This window comes from Pongo abelii, chromosome 7 (assembly GCF_028885655.2).
Source record: "Pongo abelii isolate AG06213 chromosome 7, NHGRI_mPonAbe1-v2.0_pri, whole genome shotgun sequence".
NCBI classification, from domain to species: Eukaryota; Metazoa; Chordata; class Mammalia; order Primates; family Hominidae; genus Pongo; species Pongo abelii.
The window spans coordinates 61947014-61965529 of NC_071992.2; the positions used below are offsets into that span (position 1 = coordinate 61947014).

Here is an 18516-nt window from a genome sequence, read left to right on the forward strand (position 1 = left end):
TCAGAGAGCAGAAACCAGCGATTGGCAGGAAGTGGCATGGGCAGCTCATCTGGCCTGCGAGTCTGGGCTCAGCTGGACCTGCCCCACATGGCACCAGGCACACAAGGTGTCCTCACAGAGCCGCCCCGTGGCACGCCTTTGCATGTTGGCCAAGACCAAAGACTTGAGACTTTTGTTTTTGCATGAAATATGAGTCAAGTGAAGTTTTCTTTCTTATGATTGGTTATCTCAAAGAATGATATTAGTTTAGTTACCATCCTCCCTTTGTTCTACCAGCTGGGTAGCATTTAGCTACAAAGGTGTAATTTTAAAATAAGGATGTGATAATTTATTAGTGATATTCCATTATTGCTCTTGGTGTGACCTTTCTATAAATTTTAGAATTAAGAGCTTTAATTTATGAACATTAAAGAATGGTGTTTCATCTGGCTAATTTGTTTCATACCAAAGAGGCACTGCTTCATCTTGAAATTAGACTCCATGTCTTCCTGACTTGATAGCAGACACAGTTTTTCATCTAGGAGGGCCCTACACATGTAGACTGTCATACATGGACTTAGATTAAGATTTGGTTGATAGGAACTGGGACACTGCAGTTCAGGGGTGGCACTTCAGGTATTCAGGGCAATCACAAGTTTTTCTGAACATTTCATAAAGAAATGCGTAGGTAAGATTACAGGAAGTAACATTAGCTTAAAGAGTAGCAATTGAATTATATAAAGCATTGTGCTAACTAATTTTTAAATTTAAAGTTTTTTTCTCTTTTTTTGAGATGGAATCTCGCTCTGTTGCCAGGCTGGAGTGCAGTGGTGTGATCTCGGCTCACGGCAACCTCTGCCTCCTGGGTTCAAGCGATTCTCCTGCCTCAGTCTCTGGAGTAGCTGGGACTATAGGAGTGCACCACCACGCCCAGCCAATTTTTGTATTTTTAGTAGAGACGTGGTTTCACCATGTCGGCCAGGATGGTCTCGATCTCTTGACTTCATGATCCACCCACCTCGGCCTCCCAAAGTGCTGGGATTACAGGCATGAGCCACCACGCCTAGCCAGAAGTTTGTTATTTTTTTTAAAGAAAAAGTGATACTGTTGAATATCCACCTCTTTAGAGAATTGTAGCATTTTAAAATTGTTTTTTCTGGTCAGCTCTTATAAGTATATGCCCGCATTTCTCCTTTTACGCACCCCTTCCCCCCATTGCATACATTACCAAAAAACTGGAAGACTTCAAGTTAGAGAAACAATAGGTCTTTTTCTTATCGTTTTGACTGCCCAGTACTATAGATTGTCAAAATAAAGAATCCCCAAAAGGAATGGAATCGTGGAGTCATTCTAACTCCTAGTATACAGCCTGTGGGAGGCTGTCTGTGGTGAGGCGAAGCTGTAGAAATGCACCCGAACTGTTGGAAGCCCAGGAGTTAGGGCGCTGCTGCATCCTCACCCTACCCACCACAGGGGCATCTCACTGGGACCTTTTCTTCTCCATGGTCTCTTTGCCAAACAGCTGCTTTTCCAGCCTCCTGCCAGGTGCTCTGTGTCTTTGTGCTGGTCCTCTTGAGCATTTAAAACTCCAAATAGTATTTTATTTCTTCTTTCTTTGCTCCCTAATATTTTATCTGTTTCAATTAATACCATTATCCTGGCTGGCATGAACTTTGGCCTCTTCTAGTATATCACTTGAACCAACTGACTCTTTCTCTGAAGTGTTTTCATTAGTACTATTTGGTTACTGAACTGTTTTAGAATAATAGTTATTAAAGTAATGGGCCGGAAATGAATCAGCACTTGCCAGTGTGCTGAATTACTACATTAAAATGCTTTATTAACTTAATTTGCCAGAGCATTTCATCAGTGGAGTTGGAGATGGAGACAAGTCAGAATGCACAGACTTTACCACTGACCCCAGACCCCAGTGTCTCAAAATCCTATTTAATGGGTGTGGGTGAATTTGCCCAAGTTCATCATCATTCTAAGAAAATATATTTAGAGCGTTGTCCCCACTGCTGATGGTTCTGTTGCTTTATTTGCCTTTATGCAAGAGGACCTGTGTGCTTTCTTTCTATACATCCACCTGCAGGCACACACTTGTATTTAATTATGCTTTAGAAAATTATTTTTATAAGTAAAACTATATGTTTGTGTTTTTTAACTATAATCTTTATAATTAGTAGAAAGGAGGCTTGGGCTTGCCATTTTGATTATTTGCTTTTATCTTTTTGACTAAAGGACAGAAATTCCAGGTAGTCTGTTCACCTTTTGCAGTGCAGTGTTTCAGTGAACTTGGTAGGCCTGAATACCACCAGGTATTATTGGTATAAAATGTTCATGTTTTGATATATGGTATTTAATTCTCGCAACTTACTGTTTTGGTAGGGCATTCACGAAACTCTAAAACTGGAAAGAGAATTCACCTGAACAAAAATGACAACAGTTTATCAAGGATTCCATTTTTCCCACCAAATTCTTACGGCTACATTAGCATGTATTGGTTTGTTGAATTAATTAGTGAATGAGAGTTTACCACTCATTTTTAAGCCCACCCAGCCCCCTCAGTAAAGCAAAACATCAATGTTTCTGGTGAAACCACTCTCAAATCTTTGTTCTTATATAGTTGTATATATACATTTTTGTTAGCCTTTGAAAAAGTATAGCTTTACTGATACTTCTGGTTTTCTATTTACTTTCAAAATACTAAAATAAAGCTTTTGTGTTATGGAAGACTGATGAAACCTAGCATTGAAGAAAAGTTGGAAATATTATTAGAAATCACTTTTTCTTTTTTTAGTACTTCAGTGTAATTTGTATAGAAACTGGTATCTGCAGGCTGTAGTGCCCTTATACCATGTTTAAAAACATTTTTTTTTTTCCAGTTAGTGACAAACGTTTTAAAATTAGGAAAATTCACTTAGGTTTCAGATTTCTTTATCTTCCCTTGAAGAAACTCTGCTAGTTATTGGGCAGATTGCCCATGTTGCGGGAGGCAGTTCGCTCTGAGCAGCAGCTGCCAGTTTAGACAGATGCGGGCCTTCCCTCACACCCCTGCCGTCCTCTCCTCCTCCTCCCTCTCACCCTCTGGGCTGGAGGCCATGAACTCAGACCCTCTGCTAAAAAATTCCATTGGTGACTCAAGTCAGACCCCTGCCATCCTTTCCTCCTCCTCCCTCTCACCCTCTGGGCTGGAGGCCATGAACTCAGATCCTCTGCTAAAAAATTCCATTGCCGACTCAAGTCAGTGGCCACTGATATATTTTTGTTTATCTAGAGGGCCTAAGAAATATTTCTGTATTTCTTGTTCTGCTCATTTTGTAGAGAGAACAAACATCCCTAGTTACTTAACAGATTGAAATAATGTGTCCTCTCCTACCCGTGAGATCGCTTCTTGCCAGTCTCTCTCTTTTGTTCCTTCTCCCTCCATTTTGTTTTGTTTTGTTTCCTCTTTTGTCACCTGAGTGTCTGGATCCTCTAGGTGGCTTTTATACTCTCTACTTTTAATTTACTAAATTTTAAATATTTTTAAATAAAAAATACATACTTACGGAAAAAATTTCAATTAGAACAGTAGTTAAAGCAAAGAATAATAACATCAGCTCCCAGAATTAATCATTGTTGTTTCTTGTGTAGTATTCAAGAACTGTTCTGTGTATATAAGAATATCTGTATGTGTTCTTCTGTATTTTTTTGTTTTTTCCACCCATAAGGTCTTCCTATATATACATTAGTTTTGTAATTTTCTGTATTCTTACCAAGACTTATGGATCTATCACATTGTTTCTAATGGCTGCATGATATTTTCTTGTATGAATACCATAACCAGCACTTGATTAATGGATGAGTCCAGTTTTTTGGTTTTGGGTGTTCTTTACATATAAACTATGCTACGCTATGCCTCCATGTACATATGTGTCTGGACAGTTGAATGAATAGACCCTGTAAGAGAATTGATAGGTTAAAAGTTTCTATATTTTAAGTTTTAACATACCTTGCTTTTAGTCTCCCAGCACAGTCACAGGAATTCACTCTTTCTCTCAGTGGCCTAGTGCTTCTGCCGGCATGTGGTTCCCAGGGAGACTGATCACCTTGTATTGGTAGTTTGTATCACGTTTCCTTGGAATGCTTTTTTGCATATTTTGCTCATTTTTTCCATTGGGTTGGCTTCCCATTTCTTATTGATTCATGGGAGTTTTTTGTACATCAAAGAAAACAAACTGCTTGTTAATTGTGGCAGTTTTTTTGTTTTTGTCCTCTTTTGTTGTTGTTTTACCAGTTTGCTGTCTTTTAAATGTTTCTACTTGGGGAAGTTTTTGGACACAGTTTTAAATTTTTATGTGGTCAGTCATTTATTTTATGGACTTTGTGTCGTACTAGAAAAACCTTTCTCCAGTTTACAATTATTTTTAAAATGTATCCATATTTTGTTTTAGTTCTTTATAAAAATATTTTGATTTTTTGATCCTTTGGAAATTGATTTTGCTATAGATAGAGAGGGATCCAGCTTTTTTTTCTCTCTGGATAGGTAATTATTCCCAAGTAAGTTTCTTTTGCACTCTTATTTTTATTATTTTTATATGCAATCTTATTTCTGTTTAGCTATACTTCAGGAATATCAATTTGGGTATACTTCAGGAATATCAATCATTGGGTGGTCTATTCCTGTGTTGGTACCAAGCTTTTAATAGCTATAGTTCTACAGTATGATTTATTATTTGGTAAGTGTAGTTGCCCTTCATTTATTTTCTTTTTTAGAATTTTCTTTGCTTGAATGAAAAGAGCTTGAGGGAAATTCTTTAATCTTAATGGGGTAATTCTACTTGACGTAAGTATTCATATACTTTATATATGTATATTTAAAAATTTTTTGGTTACACTGAGGCTCCTAGTTATTAACTGTTGCTTTGAGATTCACTGAGGAAATCGGGTGTGTAGCCCTGGAGAGGTGGGACAACGTTTTTGAAGAGTGGAGTCAGGAGTGGTAGGAAGTGGGCTGCTTCCTGCCTGTGTTACTAGATTGCTGTGGGGGCTGGAGCAAGTCACTGAAGTGTCCCTCATGTGTTCCCATGTATAGGACAGCCTCTCCCAGTACAGTTACTGATATTTAGATATAATGAGTAGTTTTCCATCACTATTTTTCATTCAGTTGTGAGAAATAAATGAGTTAATACATTTATAAATATTTCAGAACTGGTGGAGCCTAGTATAAGAACTTGATGATGATGATATATTGTTGTGGTTATTTTTTCTGTTTTACTTTAGTTGAAAGGAGCCTAATTTTCTCATGTGCCAGAAAATAAGGAGGAAGTAGGGGGACGAGGGGAGAGAGAAAGAGAGACAGAGAGAGATAGATACAGATATAGATATAGATATAGATATAGATACAGATATAGATTGAACTTACTGCTGTTGCCCCAGCCCCAGCACTCACCAATTTCTGCTAGGGTGCTGAAGGCAGACCTGTGTGATGAGGGGATATTTAAGCTGAAACCTTGAAACATGAGAAAGACTTAGGGAAAGATTTGGGGTGGGAATGAGGAAGCATATTCTAGGGCAGAAAGGGCTATGGCGTCCACAAGCAGGGAAGAACATAGTGTGGAAACCTGAAAGCACGTCAGAAGGCCTGGGGAGCAGCGAGGAGGTAGACAGCTATGAGTGGAGGCCTGGTGGGAGCAGGGGCCACCTGAAGGCTTAGAGACCACAGGGCAGGTGAGGGGCATTGAATGGCATCCTAAGTGTACTGGGAAGTTGTTTATAGGATCTTAAGGAAGAGCATGGAATGCTCTGACTTAGATTGTTCTGATTGTGGTGTGTAGGGCAGACCCTGGCAGGAGGGCAGGAGCGGAGCAAGAGACCAGCTATGAGTCACAGCCATTGTGGTGCCAGGTGGGAGTGGGTGGAGAGAAGGGGGCACATCCTGGTTAGTTTTAGAGGTAAAATTTAGTCATGAATTGAATAGCAAGGGATTTCTGACTTGCACATAGGTGACATGTGGTATTATTGATCCAGGTGATACTGAGGCAAACAACTGGTTTTGAGGAGCATATTAGGAGTTTGATTTTGAACTTGTTGTATTGAGATATTTGTGAATATGTGAATTGAACCCTTTAAGAGAAGATGGGCAGCTCTGAAATGGAGAGAAGTTGGCCAGGATATTTACAGTAACTTACTGCGTGAGCATTTCCCTTCTTCAAATACATCCCGTATGCAGTCTCCACAACAGTCTTCTCAACGTGTCTTCCAAGTTCATCCTCCTTGCCTACTTGGAAATCTTCAAAAGCTTTCTGCTTTCTTCAGTGATATCTAAACTGTTAAACCTGACATTCAAGATCCTCCACAGCTTGCTCCTCACCTAATCCATAGGATTATGTTTTTCGCATTACAGTCTCTTGCCTCCCAGTATGAACTCTAAACTCTCAGTTGGCTAGACTCGTCTATAGATCATGAAAGTCATTGTACTTTCCTGCCTTATGTGCTTTCTTCTCTCTTTTTGCATCTTTATCAGTTGAGAATTTTCTAATCCTCTGAGACCTAGTATAGGTTTTACCTCTTCCACTATGTCTGCTGGTTTTAGATCAACCAGAAATAAGGGCTCCATTTTTTGTCCATTTGGAGCACTAGTGTGAGCCATGCTTATATCTGCTTTATTTTATTTCAAGCTCTTTATGGAAGTGTGTCTCATCATATTTTCTCTATTCCATAATACCTTGTACATGGTGTGTACTGAATAAATATTTATTTAATATTTTCTCTATTTGGAGATATTTTTCAGGTAGATATCCTTTTGGTTGCGAATAACAGGAACCAAATGTAGCTGGTTTTAAAAGAAGAGAAAATTCACTAGAACAGTACTGCAAATCTTGAGTAACTTAAGATAAAGTTGAAGGATGAACTAAGCTTTGGGGCAGCCCTGGGAACCTTACCAGCAGGAGCTCATAGACTGTTCATCTAGAGGTTTGCCATTAGTGTAGCTTAACTTCCATTTCCCAGACTCTATGTCAATTCAAAATCTGGAGGAAAAAAATCTGATTGGCTTAGCATTGGTCAGTTGTCTACCTGAGGCCAATCAGCTCTGACCCCTGACAGAAGTCTTATCCTAGACACATGGCTACTGAGATGTGAGATGTCCATAGCCCTATGGCTGCCAGAGGTTGAAGGGTTTCCTTCTGTGGACAGAGACATTTGTTCTCTGAAAAGAGGAGTCAGAAATAAATTGCAACAGATGTGTACTACAGCAGTATTGCTAACTTTGGAAACAGAGTCAGTATTGAATACTTTATGGTTCTGAGAAATTACAGATGGCTTTAACCAAGGTCATGTTAGTATATTGCAATGGAAATAGGACCAGACTGTTGTCTTTGTTGACTGGCTTCATAAAAACTATTCCTTGCCTCATGCCAATGTTGTTGTTTGTGATATTTACTCACTAAATCAGAAGACTCCTCCTTCCAAACTTCCTTACATCAAGGAGGAAAAAAAGTCCTGATGATAATAATTTTATTGTATTTAAACATTAGCAGATTATGATAATAGCTACATAGTCATTCTTTGCTCTGTGCATTTGACCATTGCAGATGTTTTAATGCTATAAAAGATCCTGACTTACTCGTCTATATTATTTCTGTAACTGGGCTATATATCTGAAGGGAGTAATCTGTGAAAGTTTCAAGAGGGCATCAGTTGGTTAACTTTGCAAAAATAGGAAAAATATGGAAAATGTAAGTGTTTTAAAAGAAAAACAAATTTAAATCTTTGTTCTTGAAATTCATCATTTATGCCAAGTAATTTTTTTTGTAAGGATGATTTGGTAAAGGATAAAAGTTTCCGGCCGGGCGCAGTGGCTCACACCTGTAATCCCAGCACTTTGGGAGGCCGAGGCAGGCAGATCACGAGATCAGGAGATCAAGACCATCCTGGCTAACACGGTGAAACCCTGTCTGTACTAAAAATACAAAAAATTAGCTGTGCGTGGTGGTGGGCACGTGTAGTCCCAGCTACTCAGGAGGCTGAGGCAGGAGAATGGCATGAACCCGGAAGGCAGAGCTTGCAGTGAGCTGAGATGGTGCCACTGCATTCCAGCCGGGGCAGCAGAGCAAGACTCCATCTCAAAAAAAAAAAAAGTTTCCATGCAACAAAAATTTCACCCAAGTACATTGGGTCACCATGTGGCAGCAGTAGGCAACCTATCAGGAATAACTGTGGTTAAGAAATGTGGTTGATGTTTTTAAGGTACTGGGAAAGATGTCAGTGGTGTATACCAGGTCCTTCTTCTGTCGCTTTAAAATTTTAATAACAATTTTCTGACCACCTTCTCTCTATGGAACACATAGATCCAGATGATTGAAAAATTCATTTTCTCTCCTACTGGAGAAATGGTTAAAGGATATGAACACACAGTAAGAAACGTGAAGAGCCAATTAACAAGTGCAAAGATGCTCAACCCTGTGAATGATCAGGGATGTGCACACTTAAATAGGAGAGATGAAACATTTCACACCCATCAGATATGTATACATTTAAAAGTTTAAAATTGCTCAGTGATGCTGATAATGTGCCACAGCTTTCAAACACTGCTGATGGGCATTTCTGTCAGCACAGGGTCTCTACAGAGCCATCTCACAATTGCCAGTGTAGTTGAGAACGGACTGTCCAAGAATCCACTGGGCTAGTGTATACCACTGAGAAGCTAGCATGTATGTGCCCAGTGAAACAAGTATAGTACATACATGTTACAGTTTTGTTTTAATGTGAAAATTTACAAAACTCTTAAGTGTCTACCAACAATGAAATAGATAAGTAAAAAGTGGTATAGTCAGAATACTTTATAGCAATGAAAATTAATGATCTACAGCTGCTGTGTCCTTGCAAAATAGTTCGTTTGTATGTGTGCTATTAAAAAAAATAAAAGCAGATAATAATGAAATGCCAAATTCAGGAGAGAGTTGCCTCTAAGGAGAACAGGCACAGGAAGAGAAATATAGGACATATCAACCATACCATTAAAAAAAAAAACTAAGAAAAATTTGCATTGTGTTAAAATTTGACAGAAGGTGATGGGTACATCTACTTGTTTTTTTTTTCGCTACCTTTTTGTGCCCTTAAATATTTCATAATAAATAGTCATTATCTGTATCTTAAAATATTTCTCAAAGAATTTTTCCATTTTTGGATGATTAAGCTGGGAATGGGGGAGTCAACTTGTTCAAAGTAACAGAGTAATTAAACAGTTGAGCTGTGATCAAAAACAAGTCTGTCTTGTTCCAAAACTCATGGCCCTCCTTTTTCGTTAGTCTGATTCTACAATGTAGAGAGGAAATATAAGCTTGAATCTATGAACCTGCAGTTGCCTTTGACCTATTTCTGACTATTCCCTCTCTCTTCCATCCTCTCTGGCACACAACTTGTCTGTGCACACATGCACACTGGTACATATCATCCTTTCTGAAAGATCGTGTGTTTCTCACAGTCGGGCTCAGGCCAAGACAGCTGGTGTCCGGTGAGCCAGTAGGTCCTCTCTGTCCGTGGTATGAGAGTTCCTCCATGTTCATCTGGGGTTATGGACATGGGGGATGTTCAAAAATACAGTATGCTAAAATGGTGGCTTCTAGTTATCCTTTCCTAAAGGTGTTCCTTCTGCCTTGGTTCCTGTTAGAAATGACTACATGGGCCGGGTGCAGCGGCTCGCACCTGTAATCCCAGCACTTTGGGAGGCTGAGGTGGGATGATGGCTTGAGCTCAGGAATTTGAGACCATCCTGGGCAACAAAGTGAGACCTTGTCTCTACAAAATAAAATTAAAAAATAGCCAGGCATGGTGGCACACATCTGTAGCTTCAGCTACTTGAGAGGCTGAGGTGGGAGGATCACTCAATCCCAGGAGAGTCAAGGCTGCAGGGAGCTGTGTTCACGCCACCACACTTCAGCCTGGGCAACGGAGTGAGATCTTGTCTTTAAAAAAACAAAAAACAAACAAAGTGAATAATTAATTAAAAAATGACTACATGAAGAATCCAGGATTTGCTCTGCAGGTTAAGACAGTATTTGTCTTTTTGGTTGTCTACAGAAGACATTCTTGGTGTTCCTCATTGTCTTTTGTATAGAAATCTTCTTAGAAACCAAGAAGAAAGTTTTAACAGAAAAATAAATACAAATTTTAAAATACTAAATTTAAAACCAAATGACATGTAAACTATAGGGGCTAAAAAGAATAGCTGACATTTGCTAAATGCTTATATGTTAGCATTTATTACTGCATCTCCAATTTGAAGATGGAGAAACAACCTCATCAAGGAAACTACCTTAGGGAAGTTAAATAAATTCCCTAAGGTAGCCCACTAGTAGGGAGTAGGGCTGAGACCACAACAGTGTTCTAGTCAGACACCACCTTTATGGGGAAAGACCTTCTAGGCTACTACCACTCCAAGTGGTCTTCTCCATTTCTACATCTGCTGTATGCAGGGTACATTTGCTTTGTATGTTTAGTTTAGTTTTTCCTTCAGTTTTTAAATTGGGTATAAGGATGCAAGAGCAAGGACGGACTTGAAAATTTCTTTATACTGCTGTAGCAGCTAACATAGCATGTGGGTAGCTGGCATTCAGTATATTCTTAGATATTAGCTAATTCTCACTGAGGAAGCAATAGCTTAAGTCAAAGGTACCTAAAGTTTGTTATGGGTTGATGCTGAGAATTTTGAATTACTACCTGAGCTGCTAAGTCTCATCAGTCTACTGATGTTAAATTCTTCACTGAGGAAATTCATTTGGACTTCATGGTTTTCATGATTTTAACTTAAGCATCGTTGTACCAGGTTGTTCACAGCTGAGCAAATGTACCTTTTTACGCCATCCTTTCTGGGAAAGAAAATTAAATATGCCTATCCAAACTTTCTAAAACAAATTATCAGGTCTGCTGTTTTCATTTTATCTTCTGTTTATTCTTTAAGGCACATTCTTATCAAAGTCCCATGGATTTATTGTATCTGTCCAACTTCTCTTTTGTCAAATGCAGAACTTTTCAATCTCTTGTCACCTGAAGACAGCATGAATGTTGTTGGTATTTCCAAGGTTCCAATCTGGACCTTCTCTTCTTCCTTTCACACACTTTTCCATAGGTAGTCTTCTCCAGCCCTCGTGCCTTCAAATCCTGATTCTCATGATTTCTGAAGTCGTGTTTCCATCCCACATCACTCTTAGAACTCCAGACCTGCAGAGCCACTGCCTGTTGACCAGTTTTTCCCCAGGTATCCCATAGGCACACAACATTCACACATCAAAACCAGCTTGAATATTAGCAACTCCTGCCTGAATGCATTTCCTGCTATTGAATTTGGTCCTCAAGTGTTATTGCATCCTTTTCCTCATTTTCTTTTCAGTCCACCTCTCTATTCCCACTACCTCTCAGATCCTCTCAATGTCTTGCTTAGACTATGGAAAAGCCTTCTAGCTAGCTGCCCTCCCCCACACCAGCGTGGTTTCCTCCGTCTCTGTATCACCATTCAAATGTTGTTCGAATGGTCAGTTCCACATTACCATCTGAGGTTGTTGGCTCCTGTGTCAAGCTGCCAGTGGCTCTCTCCTGCCTCAGAATCTTGGTCCTCCTCTTTCTTCTCCCTGGAATGTCCTTCCCTGCTCTCTCTGCCTAATTAATCCACACTTAGCATTGAACTTCAGGTGCCAGATTCTAGGAAGCAAACCTCTTTTTTTTTTCTTTTCTTTTCTTTTCTTTTTTTTTTTTCTTTTCTCTTATTTCTTTTCCCTTTCCTTTCCTTTCCTTTCTTTCATTCTTTCATTCTCTTTCTTTCTTTTTCTTTTCCTTCCCTTCCCCTTCTCCTCCCTTCCCTTCCATCGTTTCTTTGTTTCTCTTTCTCCCTTTCCCTTTCCCTTCCTTCCTTCCTTCCGTCCTTCCATCCTTCGTCCTGTCCTTCGTCCTCCCCTCCCCTCCCCTCTCCTCCCCTCCCCACCTTTCTTCTCACTCTGTCGCCCAGGCTGGAGTACAGTGGCGTGATCTTAGCTCACTGCAACCTCCACCTCCCAGGGTCTCAAGCCATTCTCCTGTCTCAGCTTCCCCAATAGCTGGGACTACAGGTGTGCACCACCACACCCGTCTAATTTTTGTATTTTTAGTAGAGACAGGGTTTCGCCATGTTGGCCAGGCTGCTTTCAAACTCCTGGCCTCAAGTGATCTGCCTGCCTTAGCCTTCCAAAGTGCTGGGATTACACCCACCCAGCCAGAAACAGACCTTTCTGACACTTAACTCTTCTCTTTCCCTGTGCCCCTCCTGGCTTTGTTGCCCTTCTTATGTGTTCTCCTTGGAGCCCAAGCAGTACCTCCATGGCAGCATTCCTACCAGTGTTTTATAACTATCGGGGTTTGGCCTCCCACATCCTCACAAGCAGCATGAATCCTCCTCATGGTTGCATGTGAGTCCCCAGCCCAAGCCGCCTGTGGTTGGTTATTTGTTGACTTATTTCTAGGATAGTGGTTCTCAACTGGGGGTGATTTTGCCCCCAGGGGACATTTGGCAACTTCTGGAGACCTTTTTGATTGTCCTGACTGGTGGGCAGTGCTCCTGTCATCTAGCGGGTAGAGGCCAGGGTGCTGCCAAGCACCCCATTGCACACACATCGGCCCACCTCATGGTCCAGTCCCAAATGTCAGGAGTGCCAAGGTTGAGAGACAGTGCTGTAGGACAAAGGGCAAAATTTTATGGTACTTAAGACATCTCATAACAGAAAAGATGAAGTTAATTAAATACGGAGTTCTTAAGTAATGCGTAAAGGGTTTTAGTGTCAGCTTCGTTTTCATTCTGGGCTGCTCTGGATCTCTTGGTGGCCCAATTTGATTGTTTATTCACAATCTCTCTTGTGAGGCAGACCTGTGCCCCAGTGGTCACTAATGGGTTAACAGGTACCTGGAGTGAGTTAGGCACAAAACTAAAATGGTGAGGACAGTAGAACTAAGCTCTGCATTTATTTTAGAAATTTAGACATTTACTTTTTCTTATTTTCAGTGCGCCTGATAGAAGGTGACTACCCAAGCAGTTTTTTTGACGAGGTATGGAGATGGATGGTTCTTTTTTTTGACTCTTAAAAAGAATTTGGCTGGGGTTGGTGGTTCATGCCTGTTATCCCAGCACACTGGGAGGCTGAGATGGGTGGATCACTTGAGGTCAGGAGTTCGAGACTAGCCTGGCCAACATGGTGAAACCCCGTCTCTACTAAATATACAAAAATTAGCCGGGCATTGTGCTGGGCACCTGTAATCCCAGCAACTTGGGAGGCTGAGGCAGGAGAATCACTTGAACCCAAGAAGCAGAAGTAGCAATGAGCCGAGATCATGCCGCTGCACTCCAGCCTGGGTGACAGAGTGAGACTCCGTCTCAAAGAAAAAAGAATTTAACCATATAATCCTCAGAAAAAAAGGCCTTTTGTTTTATGTAGATTAGCTAATGACGTAAATTCTAGTGCCACCTCCAATATTTAGGTAGTGAATTAGATGGGACTTTTAGTGCACTGAAAGTTAGGATATTGAAGGATGAATTGTTGCTGACACAGAATAACGTGGGATTGACCTATACAATCAAGTAATAGGAAAATAAAATCCTATTGTGCTTTAAATTTGGCATGTGTCTTGGCAAAGACAGAAAACTTCAGAAAAGGTTTTGATTTTTCCCTCCAGAATTAGCCATATAGTATGTTTTTTTCTTTTTTATTGGCCATACGATATGAATTCTTGTTTTATAATTATACAGTTTTCAAAAAATTATTATTTTGAAAGTTTAGAAATCTGAGTTGGAGAAAGAAACATTTTAGGAAATATTAGGAAAAGGAGACAATGACTCATATTCTTAAATAGTTCCTGTTGATATTTGCAATTTCAAACTAGTCTCTGGAAAATAATTATATAATTGTATGGAGAGAGTCGAGTCTTTATCTTTACCCTTGGGGACTTCTTTTGGCAAATTAAATGATTTATACCTGAAGAGACAATTTAGCTTCATGTTAAATTTCAAAATCCAAGAAATACTTTCTTTCCAGTAGCTGTCAGATTGTAGTGACGATCATCAGCCTTTCAGATGAGTTGTTATTAGTTCAGTTTTGGAGATTGCCTCTATGTGTGGTACTGTCTTGTAGTTTTCTGAAAGAAAATTGAAGTATTTGTACTTATTTTTATGGGTTCTGTGAGATAAAGTCTGGCTTACAGTTGATTTAACCTCTTCTTATCTTTGTCTTGGTTACTTTTGGATTTTGTCAGAACAGAAGTTTAAGCTGCAGATACTGTATTCAAAAAGGTCCTTCAAGAGCTATAACTAAGGGAATGGAATGATAGATGTATATAAATGTGGACTTAAATAAAGTATCCTTTGTATTTAAAAATATGCCTTTCTTTTAATTTTTTTTCAGCCAAGTTCTATAGAAATTTTAGAGTATTCATCAGATAGTGAAAAAGAAGATGACTTGGAAAATGTCCTACTCATTGATTCAGAATCCCCTCACAAATACCACGTGCAGTTTGCATCGGATGCAAGACAGATTATGGAGCAACTGATAGATCCAAGGACAAAATCAACAGAGACCATTTTGCATACACCTCAGAAACCCACAGCTAAGTTTCCCAGGACTCCAGAAAATTCAGCAAAGAAGAAGCTTTTAAGGTTAAGTTATACCCTTTTAAATACTCTTTTTAAATTTTTCTCTTTCTTTAAAAACCCAAATGTCTAAAATGTTAATTTTAAGATACTTGTATACAAAGTCCTAAATTCTGGAGCTGATTAATGGAACGTTCATCCAAGTTGAGGGTCATTGCTTTACTCATGCCCAGCAGATGTGACTGCCTTTCTTAATGGAGATTTATTTGGGTTATCAAATGTTATTGAGAGTCAGTGTTCTAGGTGCTGTGGAGACAAGTGTATAATTGTTCTGTTCTTGAGTAACTTATAATGTAAAAAGGGAAATGGAAGTATGTGTAGAACATGTCAGATTACTTTTATGAGAGAGATCTGCCAGGGCAACACTTGCAAGTGCAAAAAAGTATGAGAGAGCAGAACCCGCAGACAAGACGTATCTGGTGTGCCATGAACTACAGTGTCAGTCAGGGTCTGGGCCGTGGCCATGGTGAGCAAAGCAGGAAAGATAATGTGAAGGAGCCTGTAGGGACCTTCCCCAACCCTGTGTAATACAAGGTGCTCTTTGTTGTTTGACCAAACAATGCCAAGCAAAGACTCAGTGAAAGTAAGAAAGAGGGGCCAGGCGGGGTGGCTCACGCCTGTAATCCCAGCACTTCGGGAAGCCGAGGCGAGTGGATCACGAGGTCAGGAGTTCGAGACCAGCCTGGCCAACATGGTGAAACCCCATCTCTGCTAAAAATGCAAAAATTAGCTGGGCATGGAGGCGTGCGCCTGTAATCCCAGCTACACAGGAGGCTGAGGCAGGAGAATTGCTTGAATCTGGGAGGCGGAGGTTGCAGTGAGCTGAGATCGTGCCATTGCACTCCAGCCTGGGCAACAGGGCGAGACTCCGTCTCAAAAAACAACAACAAAAAAAAGAAAGTAAGAAAGAGAACCTGTAGGAAGCATTGCCACAAAAGCAAAAGTAGTAGAGCATTTCAAGGCAAAGGAGTTTCAGTAGAAAGAGTAAATGTGATCATGAAGAGCGTAGGTGTTGGATCCACGGATGATATTGTCACATCATGAGAAGACAAGCCTGGCGTGCACTGAGGGGAGCCCAGGGTCTGTGGCTGAAGTAGCACACGGTTCAAGGAGTGAGGACAGGGTCATGGCTCTTACGTGGGAACTGGGGACCAGGCAGGAGGGTTTCGATTACTCTCTTCGGTATTGCCAGTCACCTTGAAAAGAGCCAGCATCTAAAGAGGATGCAGGGAATAGGAGAGACAGATTTTGAAAACAGTGGGGGTCTGAATAAACAGAGTTCGCACCATGGCTCTATCAGCATCCTGGAGAAGAGGTAGGGAAGGAAGGTGGAGAGGAGAGCCCCAGCTTGAGGACACCAGTGGAGGAAAGAGCTTGAGGATGTGGCCGAGTCTAGTGGGATGGCCAGTGCACAGAGATCCATTTGTGCCTACTCACCATGAGACAGAAGGCCTTATGCCCAAAGCGAAGAAGTTGTGGCCTCAAAAAAAATGTAATTTGTAATAGTAACAGAATGTAATTTGTAATAGAAGGTGGTTTGTAATAGTCTCTGGGAAGAAAGGAAGGGAAGCCCATTAAAGGAATTAGCATGTCTTCGCTGGTGAAGGTGATGCCGTGCAATTACAGAAAGTCATGTCCCCAGCCCTGCTGAGGGCTTACCACTTGCCAAGCAGTGTTCATGCACAGGAGCAAGCAAAGTGGAATAGTTGCTCATAACAGAGAGCAAAGGTGAATGGAGCCCCGCTTGTGTCGAGGGAAGGGTAATAAGGAGCCAAGAAGTAAAATAGATGTCAACTCAGAGAGAGAAATTTTATGGAAAAAAAGCAGAAAAGGGGGACAGAGAAGGATCCAGAGGTGGGGGAGGACATTTCAGTTTGAAACAGACTCAGGGAAGCCCTGAGGAGGTGCCTCATTGAGCAGCTGGAAGAATGGAGTGTGCAGTGGAGCAGGTGCTTTTGGTTTTGTATCTTTGGTTGACAATCATGAGGCTTTTGGCCATTTTCAGTTAGACATTATACATCTTAGTGGGACTATGGGTCTGCAGTCCACGGGCAGGCCTGGTGTTGGAGGTGTGAATGCATAGACTTCAGTGTCCAGATCTTTTGAAGCATGAGCTAGGTCGGGTCACGGGAGATCCAGTGCTGGATGAGAGGAGAACCTGTCCAAGGCCTGAGTCCTGGGTGCTCTGCCAAAGTTGGGGTGTGGAGGGAGAGACTGCTGAGAGAGGAGCCAAAGTGAAGGGAACATGGTGTGCTGAGGCAAGTGAGGAGAGAGGGTGACCCACCGTGACAGACGCTGCCAGGGCTGACCTCTGTGATTCCACGGTGAAGGGCAGGGTGTGCAGCCGTCTCAGCGGCGTGACCAGGCAAAGGAGGGAAACTGCTGAGGCAGGGGAGGGAGGGGACAACTGATGGAGTTGTCTCTGCCATGGTGAAGGGAGGCACGAACGGGGGTGACCTTGTCAGGAGTTCAGAGTGTGCACCCATGGCCAGGGCGGGCAGAGCCCATGCAGGTGCCAGGATGGACCTGGTGAGGAGGAGACAGGCCATCCACAGACAACTGGGAAGGCGGAGTCCCTGCTGTTACAGGCACATGTATCTGGCTTGGGAACTAGTTCTTTCTGATCAATTGTCTTTCGGTAAAATAGGGCAGTCCTTCATTAGCTGACAGGGAGGATGAGGAGGGAGGGAGTTGTGGAGGTCTGAGGAGAGAGAATCTGTGACATGGGCATGTAGTGGGGACAAATGAACTGGAGAAGGGCTCCAGGGCTGTCTGACAGGATCAGGCCCTGTTGGGAAGTCGTGGTCATGGACTGAGTTTGAGACCGATCAGCCAGTGTGGGTTCGACCCTTGGGCTACCCATGTGGGCAGAGCACAAGGATGGTCCAGGGGCACACTAAAAGGGGTTGACAGGAGTTCCGAGAGTAGCTATAATAATGACCCGTGAAGCCTAAGCTGAGTAAGGTGAGAATGAGAACGTGCAGGATGTGGAGCATGGTGAGTTGGGGTAGAACTCACTGATTGAGGACTGGGGAAAGGTTGGTCAAACACTTACAGAGTCATGCTACTAGAGGTGATGAGCTGGGGCAGTAACGATGATGGGCGCCCAGAGTTCAGCCGCTGGAGGGAGGCAGTTCGGGACTTCAAAATTAGAGTGGCTGAGGTGGGTGGAGGACACCATCTTGGAGCTGGGCAGGCACTGACATCAGCAAGAATGGTGGCCATAACCCAGGAGATAAGGCCTCTAAAGGTGGCGGGTCAGTGCCAGGTGCCTGCCCTGGCATTGGGCAGGCTGGGTTGGAGCTAGAGTGTAAGGGAGGGTACCAGATGATATTGAAGCTGCAGTGAAGAGCAAGGCCATCCTTCCTGGCCTTTCAGGCCCAGTGAGAGGGTAGGGGAGACAAAACAGTGCTGTTTAAGGTCACTGTCAGGGAGTCCTCAACAGAAGGTAGAGGGGACATTCATAGAAGTGGCTGAAGCTGCTCAAACAGCATGCAATTGATCATTTTCTTCTTGTGATTTCTAGGAACAACTAAAAGAGGATGTCTGTTTTGAAGTTACTATGCTTAAATACTAAAAATGAGATTGATGTGCTTAGGGTTGTTAGTCTCAGGTCTTCAAACTGGAAGACTTCCTGTTTTACTGAGCTGACTAGAAAGGCCTGTGACTGCCTGGTCTGCCTTTGGTGAAGGGATGGTGGTTTGTGGTGATTAAAAAGAACTTTTTTACCTGATAAAAGCCAGGTAGCAAGAATTGAGAGAGGTAGTTGGCATTTGAAGGATGGAGCACATTGACCCTTCTCTCTCTGGTTTGCCCTGTGGGAAATGTCACTCAGTCTCTTTGGACTTCTTTTTCTTTCTTTCTTTTTTTTTTTTTTTTTTTTT

General features: G+C 41.7%; 1 protein-coding gene across 12 annotated transcripts in view; it reads left to right on the forward strand.

The window, feature by feature from the left end:
* SPIDR (scaffold protein involved in DNA repair) overlaps positions 1-18516 on the forward strand; it is a 486770-nt gene that overhangs the window by 122595 nt on the left and 345659 nt on the right. For 8 of the 12 annotated variants that reach the window (XM_024251318.3, XM_063726425.1, XM_054561577.2 and 5 more), the window contains one exon: positions 14388-14638. In XM_024251318.3, coding sequence (XP_024107086.3) covers positions 14388-14638 — 251 coding nt within the window. Of the gene's footprint in view, positions 1-12994; positions 13039-14387; positions 14639-18516 lie in introns of those variants that run through there. The other 4 variants (XM_054561576.2, XM_063726427.1, XM_054561581.2 and 1 more) reach the window with 2 other exon arrangements.